We start from the raw sequence: 23,707 nt of genomic DNA on the forward strand, positions 1-23,707 counted from the left end.
AAAACACATGCCCTCTAGCCCTTACAAACAACCTCTGCATCCTAAAATCACATTCCCAGGATTTTTTCACCAATATTCAATTTGATAACTCCGGAATATGATGAAAGGCTGAATGTGAATGGCAATGAGGGTTAAGTGGCAAGCTGTGGCAAGCTGTGATGACTCGTGGACAGAACTTTTGGTACCTCTATCCCCCAGGATACAGGGAGACTTCATTTAACTCAGAGGGAGGCTTCATTAAAGTCAGAAGGAGATCCATTTAAACTATCCTGTCGGAATTGCTTCCCTGCCTTATCAATTCCAGTCCCCTGTTTTCATTAAATAATCCTGCTGTCCCATAAAGGGACACTCCAGCCTGAGTGCCGCGTCTTTCAGGGGCCACAGTAACTGTGCAGTGTTATCCGAGGTTGTATTAAAGCTGTACAATAGAATTCTTACAAGATATCTTCCTAATCATTACTGACTAAAAGGAATCCAATGCTGTCTCATGTTGAACTAATATCAGTGGCTATGCATTGATTATTTCTTAATTTGGCAGAGAAATACATACTTTTTATAGAATTATGTTCTTTTTCCAAGCCCTACATACTAGCACTGCAGGAATTGAAGCATTGGGCTTCACCCTGAAGACTGAACTTTCTAAGAGGATGCTGATGCAAATAGACGTAGGATTCTGGATGGGTGATAAAAAAGAATAGCTGTACACTAGTAAACAGAACTAGACTCACATGACCATACTTAATGTGCATGACATATGACATATTACCATGTGGTCTTCTGTTTGACATGCAAGAAACCTGTCATCATTTGTCTGAAGCCCGGTTCTTTATCAGTCGTGTTTTTGGTCTGTCAGGATCCCTACCCATCCTCATGGCCACATTCTGCCAGTAGTGTTCAGGATCATATCATGAGTTTTTGAGGTATGTAGTTTGAAACATTATTATATATACAAAATTATACATTATTCCCTATATAAATCCCTAAAGTTTTGGGAAATGGAATTAAAGTTGAAAATAATCGCATTCAGTAACACATGACATTCACAGGAGAACAGTCAGCACTATAATTGTTGCTCATGGGTTTCACAAGAGGTAAATAGTGGAGACTTCCATCACTCTTAGCTTTCTTCCCACAACAAGCTGACTTGCTGTGACATAACTGTATAACTATAATACTGTTTACAGCTGTGTTAAATCCTAATTCACTCACTCACTCACTCACTTGGTGAGTCAACATTGCTGAACACCATCCTCAACAATATTTGAGATATAGCAGCCTGTAAATTATGGAGTCAGTCAACCATTACAAGCAGAGGTCCAGGGATCAACTTGATTCTGGAGTCCCAATTTACATCAGTCAACTCTCCCTAGCAGGAGGTCCTGGGATCAACTTCGGCCTGGAGTCCCCCATCTGTATCAGTCCTCGGATCAACTTACAAGCAGGAGGTCCTCGGAGGTCCTCTCGGATCAACTTGATCTGGAGTCCCATCTACATCAGTCAACTCTTACAAGCAGGAGGTCCTCGGATCAACTTGATCTGGAGTCCCATCTACATCAGTCAACTCTTTCAAGCAGGAGGTCCTCGGATCAACTTGATCTGGAGCCCCATCTACATCAGTCAACTCTTTCCTAGCAGGAGGTCCCATCTACATCTGGAGTCACATCTCTTTCAAGAAGGAGGTCCTCGGATCAACTTGATCTGGAGCCCCATCTACATCAGTCAACTCTTTCAAGCAGGAGGTCCTCGCATCAACTTGATCTGGAGTCCCATCTGTATCAGTCAACTCTTTCAAGCAGGAGGTCCTCGGATCAACTTGATCTGGAGTCCCCATCTACATCGGTCAACTCTAACAAACATGAAGTACTGGGGCCTCTTTGAACTGAATCCCCATGTTGTGTGAAGTTGTTAAAGGTCAGTAGTCCAGTGGTTGGGGTGTTATCTCAGACAGATTTCCTTGGTCCTCACACTGGTACAGCAACATGTTCGTGCCAATCACAGCCACCAACTGTGTATGACTAGAATAATGCTACAAGTTGTAGAAACCACCACATAAACCTCACTGTCATTTCAGTCTACCTGGTTCCAGTCAGTGTAATAGGGTCTACCTATACAACAGGTAAGTTCTTATCTCAATTCAAGATGTTGCTTGATGTATGCAAAACTACACAAGAAAGGATGGTATGTACAAACTTGAATCATCTATAGGTCATCCTAAACTGAGCAATCAATAATGTACAATGTAACCAAATTATTATCCATTGACTAAGACAAGTCGAACACCTTAAGGGAAGATATGTTTGATTATTCAGGGTTGATAAGTGATATTTCTCTGGGATCATACAGAAATGTTAACCTACATTTAGAATATTTTGTACGAATCTAGTAAACCCACCCTCTGAAATCAACTTCCACTGGAGTTAAGGACAGTTAAACACCTGAAGATTTTCAAATCTAAACAGAAGACATACCTCTTTAAGAAAACATACAGTGTCTAACTTTTCATTCTCGAGTTGTTCGGAGAGCGCTACTGTGTTACTTTTGGACTGAAACTGGCGCTATATAAATGTTTTGATGATGATGGTATGACATGCACGCTTACCTCTTTCCCAAACACATGTTGACATCATAGATCCTTTTTATTATTTAAAAATGTAATTTTCTGAATAAAATTGATATTTTATACTTATCCTGACTCATGCTCTTTTGCTTGTCTTCTTCTTCTTACGAACATAGTGGAACACTTGTATCTCCCTAATTGAAGCTCCCTTCAATGTAAAATCACTAATTATACTCACCACGAGTTGCCTCCCTCTTCCTTAGTGCGGGAAAGGAGGCGCCACCCTCTGGCCTCATGCTTCACTCTCTCCTGATATAGCGAGCCCAACACTTGAATTTACAGGGAAATCCAAAGTGTTATGTGGGGAGGATGGGAGGGCTTACCTCAAGAGTCAGGATAAGTATAAAATATCAATTTTATTCAGAAAATTACATATTTTTCCTTATCCTGACTCATGCTCTTTTGCTTGTAGAATCCTACGGAAACGGAGGTGGGAAAATCAGAATACTTTGGATTTAAATAATTAGTGATTTATATATATATGTAATAACCCCCTACGGGAACTTCATAATGGCACTGAATTAGGATAATTCCTGCTACTATAAACCATAAGTTTACCAGCTGCCATAGATGGGGTACTACAATAATAATATACTATGATAATAGCAGTAATGATATAAAAGCGACTCCAAAATGGAGAAGCTACCCAACTGTACATAAACATCAGTACTGGGCTTAAGACTAAGTAGACTTAAGATATGTATATAATTAGCCCTAAAGCTCCGTAGAGTTATAAGCTAGATGATACTGGCATGATATATACATAATAATCTCGTGAGACTATGTCTCATCGTCTGAGGGACTGTCAACTGCTGTGCGAGGACCATGGGACCGAAATGGTGAATACCTGAGACGTCCTTGGTGGTGATATCTCTCAGATAGTGATTAGCAAACACCATGTCGGTTCCAAAAGGAGCCCTCCATAATGGTATTTAATGAGCAGTTACCGTAGAAGCAGAGTGGAAGCCAGTGCTCTGATCTCATGTGGATTAGATGCTCTTGGAGGTCGAGTCCTGCAGCCTTGTAGGCTGGTATGACAGTTCTTATCCATATAGATATGGTGATACGAGACTTCGGTCTGAGTCGATTGTCGATAGAGGGATGAATAATCGTTTGAGATGTCGTCGCCTCGTTTTCGATTGTCGTAAATAGATTTTGAGAGCTCTGACTGGGCATAAAGATAGGTCCAGCGTATCTTGAGATCCGAGAATTGAGGAGAGTGCGGGAACATGGAATAATCTGTCTGGTTGACCTGGCAATTGATTCTTGGCGATGAAATCCCATCGTAGTCCCATGTGCACAATGTTTTGATTGTCGTCAAACCGTATTCTCTCATAATCTAGTGCGTGAATTTCTGACATCCTGGCTGCCGTTGCTAGGGATAACAGGAACAATGTTTTCTGTGAGAGAAATTCAAAAGTTGTTGATTCCAGTGGTTCATAAGCCTCACTTGTGAGGTGTTGGAGCACTATATTTAGATCCCATGCTGGAGCGCGGAACTTCTGTTTCTGATCCTCCAATCGGAATGCACGTAGTAAGGCCAGTAACTCTGGTGTTTTGGTTAACTTGACACCCGTTCTCATAGTTATCACAGAACTAAGCGCGGCAAGATATGTTGACAATGTCGAGCCTTTTAAATGTTTATTTTGGCGTAAGTAACACAGATAGTCAGCCACTTGTGGATGTGTAGCATTTCTCGCTGTAAATCCCTTTTTAGCTGCGTAAGTTTCGAAGCTGTGCCACTTGTCGTCGTACAAGTTACGCGTAGAATAGCGTAAAGCAAGTGTGACTGCTTTCGCTGCTCTGGCTGAATAACCTCTCTTGTATGGACACACTTTAATACAGTCCATACGTGAAGTTGGAATGCTTCTGGGTTTCCGTGCGCTTGTTTGGTGTGAGGATGTATTAGTAGATTCGAGCGCTTTGGTAGCTCTAGTGTTGGTTGTCCGATTTCTTGAATTAGAATGGGAAACCACGTTCTCGCTGGCCAGTAGGGCGCGACCAAAATCAGTTGGAGGCTCTGTGTTTGTCTGATTTTCTGTAACACTTGTGGGATTAACACTGGCGGTGGAAACGCGTACGCGTTGAGGCCTTCCCAGGATATGCTTAGAGCGTCCGTTGCCACAGCTTGTGGATCCGGGACTGGTGATACGAATGTTGTTAGCTGATTGTTGAAGCGAGTGGCGAATAGATCTACTAGCGGAGCTCCTATATTCTTGATAATCTGTGCAAAGATTTGTGTGGAGCATCCATTCTGTCGGTGACGGTAGATGTGGCTGAGAGAGTGCGTCTGCTAGTACATTCTTGGCTCGGGAATGTGACATGCTCTGACATGTAAGTTGAGTTCGTCGATTAGATCGAACAGTTGAAAGCATAAAGTCAATAGGTTCAGTGATCTTGTTGAGCCTTGTTTGTTTACATAAAACGCCACTGTTGAGTTGTCGGTGTGAATCATCAGATGTGCCTTCTGTAGAATGGTGCTCCAATGTAGTATGGCGTTGATTACAGCTTTCATCTCTAACATGTTTATGTGGAGCTTGCTTTCTTGCTGATTCCATAACCCTGATGCCGTCCGGTTGGCGAGATGAGCTCCCCAACCTTGGAGCGACGCGTCTACATAGAGATGGGTTTTGAATTCCGGCTCTGTTAAATAAAGACATTGACCTTCTGGTCCACTTGAGGTCTGATGTGTTTAGGTAGACTGAATGGCTGTAGGTCGTCGAGATGAGCATTGATGAAGACCTGTAACGGACGTAACTGTAGTCTGCCTCTGACTGTCATGTCTTGGGCTGACGTGAGGAGACCCAACAGACTCTGCCATTGTCGTAGTGGTAGCGGAGAGAGTAAGGCTTGTGGGATGGTCTGTTGGATCTTGAGCCATCGGTCTTCTGGTACGACGATACGGTTCAGTGTCGTGATAAATCGAATGCCTAGAAACTGCAGATCTTGCGTTGGTACTAGGTCCGACTTGAGTAGATTTACTGACCATCCTAGCTGTGTTAGTAGCTTGATGATGAAGTTTAACTGTAGTTTGAGATGCTGCGTAGCCCTAGACGATGTAGGTAAGTGACGATAGGTTTCGTTACTCTTGTGAATAACCAGGGGGCCGATGATATTCCAAATGGGAGTACTTTCCATTGATAATGCAGCCCGTCTAGTGTAAACCGTAGGTATTTCCTGGATTCGGGATGTATCGGGATGTGTAGATAGGCATCCTGCAGATCTATACTGGCCATGTAGTCCATGGGACGAATTAGGTGCGTAGTTGAGGTAGATGTATCATGCGAAACGTTGGCGGTTTGCGTAGATAATCTCTGTTGAATGTCCTCATGTTGTAAATGAGTCTGTATTTCTCCTTGGAGTTTTTCTTGGGCACTAGGAAAACTGGGGAGTAGAAGCCTGGTTCGATGTTTACTTGATCTAGTACTTCTATGGCCTGCTTGGTTAGGAGAGATGTAACAGCCTCTCTTAACTTTGGTAGTTGTTGCGCCTGGAAGTCGAACTTGTGAGGGTTGACTGTCAGCGGGAGGCGTGGCCTGTAGTTGGATACGATATCCGTGTTGAAGAATGTTGGAGACATATGGGTCTTGTAACATTCCCCAGTTCTCCCAGTGCAGTTGAAGGCGTCCACCCACTTGTGACGGTTGTACTGGAACGGCTGGGGGTGGAAGTCTTTCATCGTTTATAGTTGCGGGAACCTCTGGGTGCCCTGCCTCTTCCTGATCCTCCTCTGTAGTTGCCATATGGGCGACGAAAAGAATCTTTTCCTCTGGAGCTGGCCATCTTCCTATCCCGTGCTTTCTGTAATCCAGTGAATTTAGATTTCCCTGAATACCTCTGTGAAGTCTGCCTGATGACGCTGGCTAGCGTGTCCATCGACTTTATCATAAGGACTTCTCTAGAGTCCTTGGTGACTTCCTTAGAGACTTTGTCTATTCCTCCGTCGAAGATGGATGGCGTAGACCACGGGGCTGTGTAGAGTGGAGCTGTAAACTGCTCACCCCAGCTGCAGGAAGTGAGTAGGCCTTGACGACGAGCCAGGGTTAGTGCTGCAGAGACTGATGTGAGATGATCCGTTAGAAACTGCTGGTCCTTCTTTTGCATAAGTAGGGCCGAGTAGACCATTCTGTCATCCTCAGATGTCGAATCTCGAAATCTGGATATAAGAGTCTCATTGATCGTTCTAGATCTATTAAGGCCGAAGAACATTCGCCTTGTCATGGTTTCGATCTGAACCAGCTTGCGATCGTCAATCTTATAGTTCTTATTCTTGACATCGTTGATCACTTTGTAGTTGTCATCGATCTCTTGTGCCTTGAAAAAGGGGTCCATATTATGAGTTGCAAACTTCTTAGCGTTGAACTGTGGTAAGTGTGGCGTTTGGACTTTAGTGGCTTTATGGAAGGCTGTGTCAAGATTCTGTGGGACCGTAGCAATCAGATTGATCGGGGGTAGGGTGATGTTGTCTGCATCGTCCTCCCTCATCACGTAAGTGTGTGCCGGATTACCGTTCTTAGACGGTGAGGCTAGGTCTAGGTTATTCACCATCCAATAGCGTATCTCAGCGTCTGAGAATATGATGCCTCCATCATCTTCTATAACGGGATCGCTTATAAGAGGTTGATGCTCTTCCGATGGTGACCTGTATGGATCTATCTCTGTGCAGGACGACGACACCGGAGACCTGACTGGGGACTTCCGTGAAGACTTATGCGGCGAACGGTGTGGTGACCTGCAAGGCGATCGGCGAGGTGGACGACGAGGTGATCGGCGTGGAGAACGGCGAGGAGATCGTCTTGGTGAACGAGCTGACGAGCTGTGTCTAAATGGTGACCTTCGCGGCGATCTATGTGGCGAACGTTGATAGCTTCGCGAAGCTCTTGGAGAATCCCTCGATGGCCTTCTAGATGAAGATGACTTGGAGCCTGTAACTGGTGCCCTTCGCGGAGACCTTCGCGAAACTTCATCTGAGTCCGGTCCTGGGGAGCGACGACTTGACCTTCGCAAAGGCCTTAGCGAAGGCTGAGGGTCCTAGTCAGAGTCCAGGGATGAGATGATCTTTTTCTTCGAGCGTCCTCGTGCGTGTTGATCATCAAGGTCCGAGGTAGATGACGATCTAGACGGCCTTCGCGAAGGCCTTCACGAAGGCTGTACATCTGGGTCCTTCGCCGAGGTGGTCTGTGACTTCCTTCGCGGAGGTGGCATCGTAGTGGCCTCTACGTTGATGGGGGGTCCCTCTGGGGTGTCATCTACGTTGGAGCCTTCGCGAAGGCTCAGGCTCTGGGCTGGTTGTCTCTCCAGTCTGTATCGGTCCTCCATCATCTTCATGATCTGCCGCATCAGGTCGTCTGGGACGGTCTGTGAAGATGTAGTTGGTGCCCTCTCTGCGTTGGTAACGACGGGGCCCTCAGGAAGATCGTCCGACATCAGCGTTGGTACATCAGGCTGCATGGCGATCTGCGCTGACGTCACTGTTGCCGACACCGGTCGTTTCTTGTGGCGTAGATTGGGTATGATGATCGGCTGATCATCATACAGGCCCAGTTCTGCGGCGGGGACAATCTCGGCTGAGAAGGTTCAAGACTTCGTTGATTTCCCCTTGGAGGTAGATGCTGCCCTGGGGGTATGGAGTCTGCGTTGAGATGATGTCGAAACCCTCTTAGACTTTGGCTGCGACGACGGGATTTCTGGGGATGCAGAGACAGCGGACTGCGTCCCACGCCTCTCCTCCGAGGGTAACTCTAGCGGAACACCAGACGGGAGGGGGTCGTCCGACAGCAGCTGACTGGCTAGGGGTTCCGATGTATCGGCCATGGCTAAACCTTGTTTGCGTGACCTATCTGCTGCACGTCTCAAGACGCAAAGATAATATTTATTAAATGCAGAATTAGACAGATTAATACAATAACTGCAACGTGAAGAAAACGCACATGGCGTAGTACAGCTAGGGCATATTAAATGCGGATCAGCAGCAGAAAAACGTAATCTACAAATAGTACAGATTTTCATCAATGTAAACTAGCTGAACAAACACGGCGTCCCGTGAATAAACAGCAGAAAATACGATTAATTATCAATACATAATTGTAGAAGGATACTAGCTACACCTCTATAGAAGACTATAAGAGGTAATAAACTAAGAATAATCAAAGGATATAGTGTGTAGGGAGACACAGGCGCTCTCACATCCTGCTCACTGGGCGAAGAAGGAGAGAGTGAAGCATGAGGACAGAGGGTGGCGCCTCCTTTCCCGCGCTAAGGAAGAGGGAGGCAACTCGTGGTGAGTACTAATTAGTGATTTTACATTGAAGGGAGCTTCAATTAGGGAGATACAAGTGTTCCACTATGTTCGTAAGAAGAAGAAGACAAGCAAAAGAGCATGAGTCAGGATAAGTAAAAATAAACATTTTGCCTTTTATGCCAAATGGAATCTGTTTTGGCAGGTAACTGAGACTGATTAATCCCTAATGTCGATGTCTTAGATATATAACCTTGAGAAATACCTTGAGCCGTGACATGCGTCATCAATATGACAAAACAGGAAGACAGATATACCGAATGGGACATAATACATTTCAAAAACAAAACGAAACAATAACAGAGTCCAGGTCGCTAACATAAAAATATCGTCACATCTCTACAGGGATGCTGTGTATGGCAATCAGTAATGAACTGACTATACATCTGAACAATACACATCCCCAGTGACGGCAGGCCCACTGTGAGACAAGCTATATCATTAGACATGGAATTATGTACAAGCACATGTAAGCGGGACTCCCTACAGGGAGGGGATGTGGGTAGGATACTTGTCTCACATGGGTCTGACACTAGCTGTCCCTTGGGGGGTGGGAGTGTCTGGGTAAGGCTTTGATCATAGATATCGATGGTAAACAACAAAACAGCCTCTGAGACGGAGAGAAACGTGACTGATTTTGTCATGTAGGCAGTTTAATGAAAGTGGAACCTTTTCCCTCTGTATAGATTAGACATTTGAAGTGATGTGGTCATGCTTAGAGTAGGCTGGTGAGTGGAAGGAGAGAGAGAGTTGTGTTGCACGCTTTCTACATGTTTCTTCTTGTCAGATGTCGCCTTCAATCAATGATTGGCTATCATTCTGCATCAGACTACACAAAGTCAAAGACAGTTACCATTTCTTTGAAAATGTCCATATTCTCACATTAACATGAAAGGCAGGTTCCCTATCCTAACATCAACACCACAGCATCACATCTTGTTTCATTAGTTATTTATTTATTATTTTATTTATTTAACGTCGCACACATAACTAAGGTATTTCGGTGACGGATCTTGTTTCAGCATCAGTGACTCTAAATATCAGGCCTGATGTTTTCACAACCGGATTATGTTGTATCTATTGTGTGCTCAAGCTCACTTCATGTTGTGGCTTTCTCCACAGATGTTACACTTGTGGAAACTGTTGAAGCATCACCTGTTGTTTGTAAGGAGGGGCCTGTTGTACCTCTCCCTGTGCACAAGGGGATCTGATCTCACTGTCTGACATCAGGCATGGCAAATGGCTAATTGTATAGACACTTTGTATCATTAAATGACCTGAACTGTGAATCTGAGAAAAAAACATGAGCAATTATGTTTGTAATTATCATCAAACAAGTGTTTGCCACTAATATGCCAATGTCCCCCGCTGCTAAAGAAGAATGAAATATTCATAACATATTTACTACTTTGTATTTTTTCGTCACATACGAGAAATGACTGGTGTCTGCATAATCACCCAATGTAGGCTGTTGACATAATTGAGGATATTGGGTGCAATGTTTTATGAGAAATCGTGTTTACATAAGTTTGAAAAGTGTTCAAAGTGTTGTGGTGACCTTGAAGATAAGGTCAAGGTCACCAAAATCAACTGGTGTCTGCGTAATCCCCTAATGTAGGCTGTCACCAAATTTGAAGACATTGGGTACCATAGTTCATGAAATACCGTGTTAACAAGAGTTTGAAAAGTGTTCAAAGTGTCGTGGTGACCTTGAAGATAAGGTCAATGTCACCAAAATCGACTGGTGTCTGCATAATCCCCAATGTAGGATGTCACTAAATCAGAAGACATTGTGTACAACAGTTCATGAGATATCGTGATAACAAGAATCGGGACATACGTACGTATGCTGCTGAATACATAGTCCCACGTTCCATGTTGCGGAGGGGGACAATAACCTGAACTGTGAATCTGACAAAAAAACTCGAGCAATTAAGTTTCAGTGTCTTCATTTGTGATGACGATGAAGCTCACCTGATACCAACAGAGAAAGATTTCATCAAGTGATAAAATTACGAGGCAATGAGGTATTCTGTTTGAGGAAGATCTTGATTCTGTATTGAAGAGCACTGCACTCCCTTGAGGAAATATGGTACCATGTTTGACAAAGTGGTAGTACCCCTGGAATCAGTACCTGATTGTAGTGGCACATATTATAAGTCGCACATTACCTGATTGAGTATGGACACTCGTAGTTCTGCTTGGCCTCAATGACTGCCTCGGCTTGTAACGTCACAAGTTTGGAAATAGCTGGAACAACACCTTGGAGACTTCTGTAAGCAAAAAACAACAACTGTAAACAGTAACCATGTAACAAAAGTGTCTTTGAAGGCACATAAATGTGGGACATACATTTGTTTTTTTCTATCACTTTTGTTTATGAATTGACTACAAACAACAAGAACATAGAACTCCATACTTCATTCTTGGCGGAACATCCTTTGGTTCAATTGATAAGGGTAGGTAACTCTATTCTCAAGTTGAAAAACTTATCACAAGATAAAGCAAAATGTCAGAAACCATTATAATGAAAAATCCAGACCATTAAAAACATTTACTCCGAACAAATGTCAGTTGAGAAGATAACACACTAATTACAGCCATGTTCATGGAGGCAGATCACACTTTGCATGTTGCCAACAATATCTTTTCTTTCTTTCCATAAACAGATAACTGTCCTGGTTTTAATGGCTTCCAAGCATGCTCAATGGTTAAATTGCTTCAAGTGTGAATTGTGTGATGTTTAATTTATTGCCTATTATATCTCCACAAACTTCTAAATACAGCTTACCAATGTTTTCCCCCACCGTCTATGTCAGTATCTCTTATCTCAAATGAAACACAAACTTAAACGTCCTCCTAATCTCAGCAATTGGAGCTAGTGAGCACAACAACTTTATTAACACTCAAGTTATCACAAACATAGCTACAATGTTACAGTTCAATTAAAACGTGCATAGCACCCTTTTTATCCAAGTAATTTAAGATTTTCTTCCTTTTCCCTGACGTCAGTGCTCTTTTACAACAAATCTTCTGTTGAATAGATATCACCACAGATCCCTACTGTGAGTGTTACAGAAAGCAGACGGCAATATCAATACAGATAGCTTGTAGCATGAACCTTCAGTGGTATTTAAATGGTTGTATTGCTCAGGAAATTATATAGGTTTTATTACAGTTAGATTGTCGACATGAAAGGGCTTGGAAGAGACTTGAAACCAGAGTGATGATTGAGACACTGAAATCTATACAGACTTGTTTCTCAAGGCAATAAAACGTATGACTGAAACACTACAGAGGTAGGTTTTATGAGGAATTTGATGATAATTCACACATTATTCAGCATGATGTAAACAGTTCATGTGACAATACACGTGTATCATGTATCATCGTGCATTATTTAATGTTGTATATCATTTAATGCTTTTTTTTATTATTTAGCAATGTACAACAAAGAAGGCGTGTAAGTGAGAGAGGCGTATTTCCATGACATAGAACTGTTACTCCAGACTCCATTATTTACAGACCGCTGCAGTAATCCTGGAATAATTCTGAGTGTGGCATTAAACAACAACCAAACAAACATAGAAACCAAGAGTGAGTGAGTGAGTGAGTTTAGTTTTACCCCGCACTCAGAAATATTCCTGCTGTATGGCGGCATTGTGTAAATAATCAAGTCTGGACCAGACAAACCAGTGATCAACAGAATGAGCATCGATTTATCCAATTGGGATACGATTACATCATAGGCGGATCCAGAGGGGGGTGCAGGGGTGCACACACACACACACACCCCTTGTCCTGAAAGTTTATTAAATGACCATTGAAACTCTGGTGAAAATGAAGTGTGCACCCTCCCTTTTCTCAATAGTGTGCACCCCCCTTTCTCAAAAAGCTGTATCCGCCCCGGACATGTGTCAACTAAACCAGCGAGTCTGACCACCCAATCACCTTAGTCGCCTCTTACAACAAGCATGGGTTACTGAAGATCAGTTCTAAACCAGATCTTCTTGAGTCTGCTGTATTTTGAATGACTTGGAGACAATGTACCCCAAAGGCACTACTAGTTTACCTGACCTACAGACATACAAGAATGACAATCAACACAAATCTAGTATGGGCAATCATGTGTCTTGTCAACATAGTGAGTGAGTGAGTTTAGTTTTACACCGCACTCAGCAATATTTTATCTATATAGGGCCGCGGTCTGTAAATAATCCGAGTCTGGACCAGACAATCCAGTGATCAACAGCATGAGCATTGATCTGTGCAATTGGGAACCGATGACGTGTCAGCCAAGTCAGCGAGCCTGACCACCCGATCCCGTTACGATCCCGATCCTCTTACGACAAGCATGGGTTACTGAAGATCAATATTCTAACCTAGACTTTCACGGGTATGTGGTCAACATATAGTCACCACATAATCAGTAGGCATCAGTGATAAAGCTAAATTAATCATAATCTTGAAATAGTACTTGTGATGACAATAAGGAATTTTTAAAGTATAAATCCTTTCCTTGATAATTCCTAAACATATCCTAGATTTTGCAAAAGTGAAGAAAATGGTTTCCTAAATGCTGCGATAAATTTAATTAATTTTTGTCACAAATAAGGTGTTTTTAAAGAAAACCTTGACATTTTAACGTTTAATTCTTTCCTACATTAGACAAAAAAAATCAATACAAAAAGAAAATAATTGTCTGGAACTTTGTTATTTTCAGATCCAATGAAATTTACATCTTATAATAAAAATATTGATAAAAGCAATTGAAGTGTATGACATCATTGATCATATTGTATGCTTCTATAGTAATGTCGATGCCAGTTCTTTTGCAGTAATAGGGCAAAAAGTCATATAATGAGGCAATTGTAGTCTGTATAACACAACCGTCAATTTGTCCTTGGTGATTCTTTGGTAACAGCAGGGTGTTTACACTTTAAACTCATTATCTGTTATTATCATGACGTGATTACCTTTTAATACCACAGCAACTTGTATAAGGAGCAAATAGCATTGAAAAGCATAAAAGCTTTATACTTAGTTAATGAGTCTTGGTTGGAAATGTTTTGTCATAGGTTCAAGAAATAATTAGCTTGAGATTTTGAAAAAAATAGACAATAGTTATTATTCTTGCTTGCCCCTTTCATATACTTTTAAAAACACAAAAATCTTATGTGCAGATGAAATATATATCTGATCAATCAAAACCTCCTTATCATGTGTCCATGTGACATTATGGTGGACCCCAGCAATTGAAAACACAATAGTTATATCTCATAATTAAACCAAACTCACTCACTCACTCACTGAGCAGATTGTGCATGGATTACCTGGCTGATGGTACAATGTTCAGCAGACTATTGATGACATAGGTGAAGTCCGCCTTCCTGATGACCACCAGTTTGACCAGAGCCTGACCACTTGCTTCACTCACGATGCGGTCAGGTGAGCTACAGCTATCCCATAAAGCTTTCAGTTCAGTGATCTGTAACAGTTAAATCTGGCAATAATCAATAAGGTGAGGTGAGGTGAAATTGGGTTTAACGTTGTGCTAAAGAACATTTCGCTCATCTGACGACGTGCATGCATGTGTATGTGTATGTGCGGCTGCTTGTTCTAGCCCGGACTTAAGCCGGTTTTATAGTACTAGCCTACAGAGATACCATGCCGCAGTTAAGGATGAATACCCCACTCAGACACATTATACTGACTCCGAGCCGACCAGTCCTTGTACCCATTAATGCCGTGCGCCAGGCAGGGACCAACAAGTACCATATTTTAACGTCTTTTGGTATGACTAGGTCGGGGAACAATAATCAATAAGAGAAAATATAGATTGAATTCAAATGCTCTTGAAAACAAATCTTGGCACATATGCATGCACAAAGTTAACTTACTTTCCTTGGGAAGATGATATACATGTATATGCCCTCCATCACTGAACCCAGGAACCTTACAGACATGGCTAACCCTAGGATATACAGTATATTTTCCATGTTACTGAGTGGCTTTGAGTCAACAAATCCATTGAAATGAGCTGTACACAGAACGACATCATATTCTGAGAGGAAGAGCTTTTTCAAAAAGCAGGGCTCGATTTAAGAGATGTTCATCTACTTGCACCAGGTGCAACCTGAGATGAAAGCCTAGTTGCACTGACCAAATTCCAGTTGCACTGCTTTTATTGTGATATGTAATGAAAGAAATATGCTATTGAATTATTTAGGTGTTTTATTCAGAGGTTTACCCCATCAAAAATTGACGTGGTGCAAGTTAGACTAATAACTAGGTTGCATTTTGCAATATTCGATTGCACCAGTGCAAGTAACAAAGCACTAAATCGAGCCCTGAAAAGAGTACCGCAAGATAGCAATGTCAAAACAAAGTTTGGGAAGTGAAATTTGTTAAAACCAAACCAGACCAAACTTATGTGGAAGAACTAAATTCCTGAATTTAATAAATTCATAAATTATTAAATAATAATCAAGGTCCTGATCCACAAAGCGTTCGTAGAGGTACGATGCTTCATAACTCTACCCTTTCTGATGGGCTTATGAATGGCCTGGTGCTGCGAATGCTTTGAGAATAGGGACCAGACCAATTTATCACGAAACTGACAATCCAGATAACCTTTCAAACACTTAAAAATACATCAACATGAAAATATACACAATGTCAGGTATTTCCCAATGAGATCATTACTTGAAGGAATAAAAAATATCTTTGTTGACTTTCATGGCACAGAGATCAAAATGTTCAGCTTGCAAAAAGTTGAAATGCCAGCTATTAATCAGTCAAAACTGGAAAAAAAGCAGTTAAATTCATTTTCAATTTTCAGACAATATAACTCTTCACGGCAAATGAATGTTTTTCAAACTGAAAAGTAAATGCTTTCATAGCTTCGGCACAGTGTTCCATAAAAAGTATGACAGTGATGCATTTTTAATGATGTTAAGTTAGATGCTTTCCCAGGGTTTTTGCACATATGTTACAAAACATGAACTATTTAATTATCACAGGTATAAAAACACAATTTTGAATTTGAAAAATATGTAAATTGTGTAACTGACAACTGTGTAAATTGATGTTTATATGTTTTCAAATATATGTTTATATCATAAAAGAGGAATAACTAGAATCCAAATAACCCTGAGTTAAATAAGAATACGTTTTCTGTTGCGTACTACTAAAAAGATTCTTTTGTGAAGCAATTAGTGTGACACAGAAAGTAGCTGACCAACACAAACCCATCCCTCAAACTGACATGGAGGGTCACCTAAACTTTGTGAAGTAGCGGAAGCTGCTGACTGACCTCTGGAGTTGATGCATCAATGACGGTCTTCCCAGACTTCTTGACGACATCCGAGTACAGCCTCCATACAGCCTGGAACAGAAGGAGTAGATGCAGCAAACAAGAGGATGGAGCACAAGACTGGGTGAAGAAGGATCCACCGTCAGCAACTGTCAAGCTTTACAACTGTGTAGATAATCAAGTCCATGATAGCCAACATGCTAGGGACAACAGAAAGGTGTCCTTTACTTGTGATCAGTACTTCAAAACTTACTTGCCTGGACCCCGTTTCACAAAGCTCTCATAAGCCTAAAATCTTGTAACTTTTGTTACAGCATAGGAGTGGGTGATTGATTGATTGGTTGATTGATTGGTTGGTTGGTTGATTGATTGATTGATTGATTGATTGATTGATTGATTGATTGATTGATTGATTGATTGATTGATTGATTGATTGATTGATTGATGGATGGTGTGAGTGAGCAAAGAATACATGTATATTTGGAAATAGCAAAGTGATGTTGATACGTTCCATTGCAAAAGCAGGAGGGAAACTCACTACCCACAGAACAAATAACTAATAACTATGATGTCTTACAAAACATTCTGTGGTCAAGAAAATTAGGCTGACAAGACATAAATCATGACATTTTGAGTTTGTTTGTTTCAGAGTGTACTCAGAACTAATACAGCAATCGAGTCTGGATCCGACAATCCAATGATTGGCAACATGAACATTGATCTACACAACTGAGATCTGACGACATACATCAGGGAGGCCAATGAATCTGACCATCTCATCCTGTTAATGTCTTCTTACAAGACAGTTCTAACCTGGAGCCATTCAAAAGTCTAAACAGACATTTCCTGAAGCTCTAATGACCAGTGCTATTCTGAAAGTCAACAAGATGATGTGTATGAGAGTAGTTATAGTCCAAGTTCCATAGAAACCACAGTCATGCTGTAGTAACCTCCCTTTGATATGCCAGGATCCAATTATCAAAGGTTCCAATCACAGACTATATATACCTTACAGAGTGGATTCTTCCTTGGTTAACACACACACATTATGTCACATCTAAATTTATGTGCAGCATTTAAACATACTCTGAATTAAAGATTAAATGTTGTCTGGAATATTTCTTCAACATCGCTGAGAGAACCAGAGTGAGTGACTTTAGTTTGACACCACTTTGAGCAATATTCGAGAAATAACATGACAGGAGACACTAGAAATGGGCATCACACATTGTACCAAAGTGGGAAATCGAACCTGGTTTATAGTGTGAGGTTATCCCACCACCCCAAGAGAACCAGACTACAGGTTATCATTTTTTTCAAATCTTTTCACAGTTCAGTCATTGCAGCAATGTTAAAGCAGGGATACTCTACAACAGGGATAGGTCACTCACTTGCTTTCTTTACCATTTGTACTAATTAGCGTGTGCCTCGTCATGTTCCAACGCACACAGTGACTTGGTTCGTTCCCAGCGCAACTTCGGCTGCGTTTAACAGTACTTCAGCCAGTTTATTGTATCAGTCGGAATTTTAGAATAAATGACTGAATGAATGAATTAATTAAAAGAGAAAGAATTATATGTGAATGAATGAAATAAAGAAAAGAACAAAAGAAAGAAATACATATGTGAATGAATGAAAGAATAAATGATACAGCACGGCCATCCCTCCCCAAACATGTTAAAGAATGCAAAACTATCGCTAGAACTCATCTGTTAACATCAGCTGTCCTTTTTAACAAAAAATCTACTTTGAGACATTTTTACATTAGTAATTAATTCAGATATCTTAGTGCATGTGTGGAATGGCATGGACATTGAATGTTAACTGACACTGTCACACACCCCTCAAAAACAGAAAGTTTAAAACTATCACAAAGCATTGTAAACACCTTTCAAGTTTTGTCAGATAGGCGATAATATGTCACATTTTTCACACACCTCAAATTGTCCTAACAATTTTTTTTAAATTATGAAACTATCACTATTACCTGAAAACACCTTTCATCTGATGGTATAGAACTATAAAAACACTGTAAAAGAATTTTAGAACAATAACTAGAAGCACTCCTGTAGTATTTCAATGGCGGATCAGATCAGATCGGCAATATGTCATATTTTTCACACACCTCAAATACACCCTAACAATTTTTTTAAAGTTATAAAACTATCACTTTTACCTGCAAACACCTTTCATCTGATGGTATATTCCCTTCATAAAAATTAAAGGTGCATGTGAAAGAAGTTTTAGAACAATAACTAGAAGCACTCAAACAACGCCCTGTAGAATATAAATGGCGGATCAGATCAGATCGGCGATATGTCATATTTTTCACACACCTCAAATACACCCTAACAATTTTGTTAAAGTTATAAAACTATCACTATTACTTGCAAACACCTTTCAACTAAAGGTATATTTCCCTTCTAAAAATTAAAGCTGTATGTGAAAGAAGTTTTTAGTGATAGAATTTAGTCTTTCTTCGCTGTGTACCGAGAATTGAATGGTTCCGCATTCTGGTCCTACTGGCAACAAGAGGATGAAGTGTGCACGCATCAGTGATCAGAGTATTTTAACGAACACGATTGATGTCATGGTCAACAATGATCGCCTGTAGAATCCAGGTGCAGTTCCCAATGAGCCTATCTAAAATGATGAATGACATGTCTGACTATCTGGAGTCGGGATATGATACAATCATATGATCAATCACACTGTCACAAACTCTTTCTATACGGAGCTCAGGATGTCTACTGCCTGTGGCTGAACGAAGGAGTATTGTTTAATAATGTGTTAATTAACTGGGCTGCTGAATTATTGAGATTAGACTTGGTGCAGGAGAACCATGACACAAAAGTCAATCAAAAGTTGACAATATATATGATAGCCAATATCTCATTAGAATCACTAAAGTCGAGTAAATGTAAAAATCTCTTCTAAGACTTGAAATATATTTCCTTTCTATCCTAATAAGGACTTAACCATGGTCAGGTGAGCTACAGCTATCCCATAATACATATGGTACAAAGTTGGAAGGCTATTTCTGACTCACTGATCACCTGCTTAAGCACAGACTAACCACTCATATTTTGGTCAGGTGAGCTGCAACTAATGAAGGAGTGAGTGAGTTTAGTTTTACACCGTTTTTAGCAATATTCCAGTAATATCACTGCAGGGGACACCGGAAATAGGCTTCACACATTGTACCCATGTAGGGAATTGAACCCGGGTCTTCGGCATGATGAGTGAACACTTCAACCACTAGGCTACCCCACTAATGAAGGATATTGTAAACATGAGCAAACAAAAGCCTGATCACTCATTTCATTATATCATTGTTTCATTTGCATGTTAATTTTGATGTTCTACATTCAGCTATATTATATATGTCTGTAAAAAACGGTACGTCACATAGTCAAGTGATCAATATTATGAGCAATGATTCACATCATCGGTATACAATGGCATGTTATCAACCCAGTCACAATCCTATCCACCCGATCGGTTTTACACCCTCTCACCACCAGCAAAGGTTGCTGGGAATCGGTGCCCTCCGGGGCTGTTCCGTACAGTAAGGTGAACTTTAGCCATGTCAAAGTGGTGAATTGTACAGTTAATGACTGAACAGACTGCATGTTGTATGGTGTTGCATTCAAAAGTATCACAGATTTTCAATGGAAGAAAAACATTTGAGTCCGGTCAAAATCTCAAATAGTGGTGTTTGCCTAAAAACTGTATCAGTATTTGTCCCAAATCCCAAATCCATTGAAAATATATAAAGTTTAAATCTATTTGTCAACTATGGTCTATATTGATACTGCAAAGCTGTCTCTAACATTTCATTTTCAAAACTTGCACTAATTACATCTCGTCATAGGGAACAATCAACCCCTTAAAATAATACTTGGGGATATATTATTATAGGATACTTATATAGCGCTGGTATATTTTCCCTCGATCATTGGATGTCAATATCAACTGCACATCGTATTAGCAATCTCAACTACCTGGGGAGTATACAACTCTTGCTGCCACTAGGCGCATCGAGTTATTGTGGCTTTATACACAACCAACAACTATTCATTCACTGTCTGTCCAAATGACAAGTGATTTCTTCAGGTGTGTAAGCATTAAATATATAAGACAATAGTGTCAAGATATTTGTTCTTGTCAAGCCTCCTTCATGCAACAAGATCTTTTGTCACTCAACGGCTCTTCAAGTGCAATGAAACTTTAGAGTAGTAATCGACAACACACAACAGCAACATGCTGCTGCTCGTCACCTATGACTACAATAACATTGTGAAAAAGTAGCTTATTTTGTTTTAAATACAATCCCTTTCACATAAATGACAAAACAACCCCATTGGCATAAAAATATCCTTTTATAAAAAAGAAAAAAAGAAAAGAAGTCCAAACAAATCCTTTCAGTAAATTGGAAAATATCGTAAAAAACACCAGGAGTAAATATGGATTTACAGATCAGATTAAAATCCTTCAGACAAAAAAAATATGATTTATTCAACAGTGCCACATCTTACTAAAGGATGTACTGGCTCCACAAACACTCAGAGCATCTTTGAGATGCAGTAGCCGCATCACCAGCTTTCAGATGTTCACAGAAGATGCAAGCACCGAAACAGAGACATTTACACATTCGTTATGAATTTTGATATACTATGAAGATCTCACAAAGTCGTCATTATCTGATCTGAGTCAAGAATAACTCTCCCATATTTGTTGTAAACATCAACCTCTGTGGAGGTTAGGCAAGGCAATCATATCTTATCAAGAGCGCATCAGAACTGCACTGCTTAACACAACTTGTACGTCACAGAATAACACTAAGGGCACCTTGCCTCCTCTAAAACCTTTATGTTTCACCACATTCATACCATGTAGAGTAGACCTATGTCTCTGATGCCTTGCTGCCAATGACACATAGGTCTTGTGGGTGCAGGCAGGTTGCTAGGAGCTTGTACATGCAGTTCATTAAAGAAGCTTTGGGTGGCTAAAGACAACAAGCATGACTTTTCTTTGTATTGATGAATCAATAATTATTTCTCGCTTTGAATGCGATCTGATCATAATGTTTGCACTTGTTTGCCTTCAGTTTGCGCTGATCAAGCTAAAGATCAGATACTCAAGGATATTTGAATGCCAGTCATAAAAGTGCCAACTTATTCTAATAGTTACAGATTCATTTTGATTCGAAGTGAGTGGACCTGTGAAAATCTGATTTAGAAACCCATCACTTGATTGTTTGGTTGAGACTCGATATTTACAGATTACTACCATACAACTGGAATATTGCTTAGTATGGCATTAAACACCGAACAACCAAAAACTTGAATGACACCTCCTGGAATATGTCTCAGTGCAGCCAGCATCAAACTTTTTTTACGCTACTTTTAGAAATATTCCAGCAATATCATGGCGGGGGACACTGAAATGGGCTTCACACTTTGTACCCATGTGGGGAATAAAACCCACGACGTGACGAGCTAACGCTTTAACCACCACTCCTATCACTCCCAAAACAAACTACAGTCCAAACCAACAGTCTCCTGATAAGCATCACAATCTGGCTGAATCTCGGGATTCAACCAATGATCAAACAGGGACTAGTGAACCAAGAATTGTCGATGTTCCCCTTGACCACGCTGTCACTGCACCCCTCTTTCATTCAGAACTATATCATGGAGCAATAATTAATAAGGAATTTTTGCATGAATTATTAGTTATCATGGAATAATAATTCATGCAAAAATTCATTATTAATTATTTCTCCATGATAGCTTCATTATTTCACAGATGCCTTCACTTTGTTACACTGAAGGCAAGATAAAAAGTATCAGGTTTGTGGCAGCAATGCAAGAGGTTTAATTCTATTAACAGTTACTCTGACCTTGATTGTTAGTGCATTTCATTTCCTAGCTTTTCTATAAGGAATTGCACATCTGAAAGTCACTGTATTTCATACACTGGGTTTCCTTATGTTCTCACACAGGTTGCTATGTAAAATATCCTGGTTATTTGGTAGGGATTTAAAAATTACAGAAAGGAAGCTTGTGACATTTCCTTCTTATCAGAACATACTGGCATATGATTGTCAGATTAATCTAATCTTCATACACTTGGGATTATGACCAAAAAAGACTTGAATAGCATCCTCAAGGTGGTACTTCTTCAACTGTTTATATTTTTAAATGTTGGTGGATTGAAGTGACAATTTCAAAATTATTTATCAACTGATTTCTCATGAGAGAAGTTTATGGGAAAATAGTTTTGTTTGTTTTTAATGATTTGTTTTTCCTGACGTATTTGCTGACAAATTACTTCCTGGTAAAGAAACACTTCCAAGAAGGAATTCTATGGCTGGAGTTTATCTGAGTGAGTGAGTTTAGTTTTATGCCGCACTCACCAATATTCCAGCTATATGGCGACGGTTTGTAAATAACTGAGTCTGGACCAGACAATCCAACAGCATGAACATCGATCTGCGCAACTGGGAACTGATGACATGTGTCAACCAAGTCAGAGAGCCTGACCACCCGATCCCGTTAGTTGCCTCTTACGACAAGCATGGGTTACTGAAGATCAATATTCTAACCCGGACCTTCACGGGTTGGAGTTTATCTGAAACATTACTGGGACAGTGAGTTGGATCTAATGACACCAAGAACAATATTCCAAGTGTGCCAGCTTACAGTGGTTGGGAAGCCCAAAGTGAGGCAGGTCTCAGATGTTAACCACTTTGGTGAAATCTGTGAGCATGACTATGGCGTTATGGAACCTAGAAACATAATGCTGGTGAGAGTGTGAGGTTGGTCTTACTCCACTTCTAGCAATATTCCAGCAATATCATGGCAGGAAACATCAGAAATGGGCTTCACACATTGTACCCATGTGGGGAATCGAACCCAGGTCTTCAACTGACGAGCGAAGGCTTTAACCACTAGGCTAGGCATTCCCCTAATGAGGGTGAACCAGTGGATGAGTAAGTATGATTTTACACCATTTTTAGCAATATTCCAGCAATATCACTGATGGGAACACCAGAAATGGGCTTCACACAATTTTACCCATGTGGGGAATCGAACCCTGTTCTTCGTCGTCATGAGCAAACGCTTTAACCACTAGGCTACCCCACCATCCCAGGTGAAACAGTGTTGAACCTGATACTATAGGTTTCAGGCATGACCAAGGGAAACCCTGCACATTACAATTAATGTCTGTAAGACAGAACATAGAAAATATTCTGTTATTAATATGGAAATTCCAAGATTCAGGTTGGTAGGTCACAATAACCTGCTCTGACTAAAACTTCTGATCTAGCACATCACAGCAGTAGCTAATCTTATACAGAATGTACTTCCTTGTCAGTCTTGTCAATAAATGATTTTGAATAATCATATGCAGAATTACAGGTTGAAGAATTCCAGGTTTGTAAGCAAGGAATGTGCAACAATACATTTTG

General features: G+C 40.6%; 1 protein-coding gene across 1 annotated transcript in view; it reads right to left on the reverse strand.

Moving 5' to 3' along the window:
- Positions 1–23,707, reverse strand: part of LOC124255454 (focadhesin-like) — a 531,258-nt gene that overhangs the window by 177,127 nt on the left and 330,424 nt on the right. The window contains exons 3-5 of the mRNA XM_046689369.1: positions 16,231–16,302; positions 14,249–14,403; positions 11,087–11,188 (exon numbers count right to left, since the gene is read on the reverse strand). Of these exons, the coding sequence (XP_046545325.1) occupies positions 11,087–11,188; positions 14,249–14,403; positions 16,231–16,302 (329 nt within the window). The remainder of the gene's footprint in view (positions 1–11,086; positions 11,189–14,248; positions 14,404–16,230; positions 16,303–23,707) is intronic.

The sequence above is a fragment of the Haliotis rubra genome, unplaced genomic scaffold (genome assembly GCF_003918875.1).
Source record: "Haliotis rubra isolate DU_JTF1 unplaced genomic scaffold, ASM391887v1 Scf60, whole genome shotgun sequence".
Lineage (NCBI taxonomy): Eukaryota > Metazoa > Mollusca > Gastropoda > Lepetellida > Haliotidae > Haliotis > Haliotis rubra.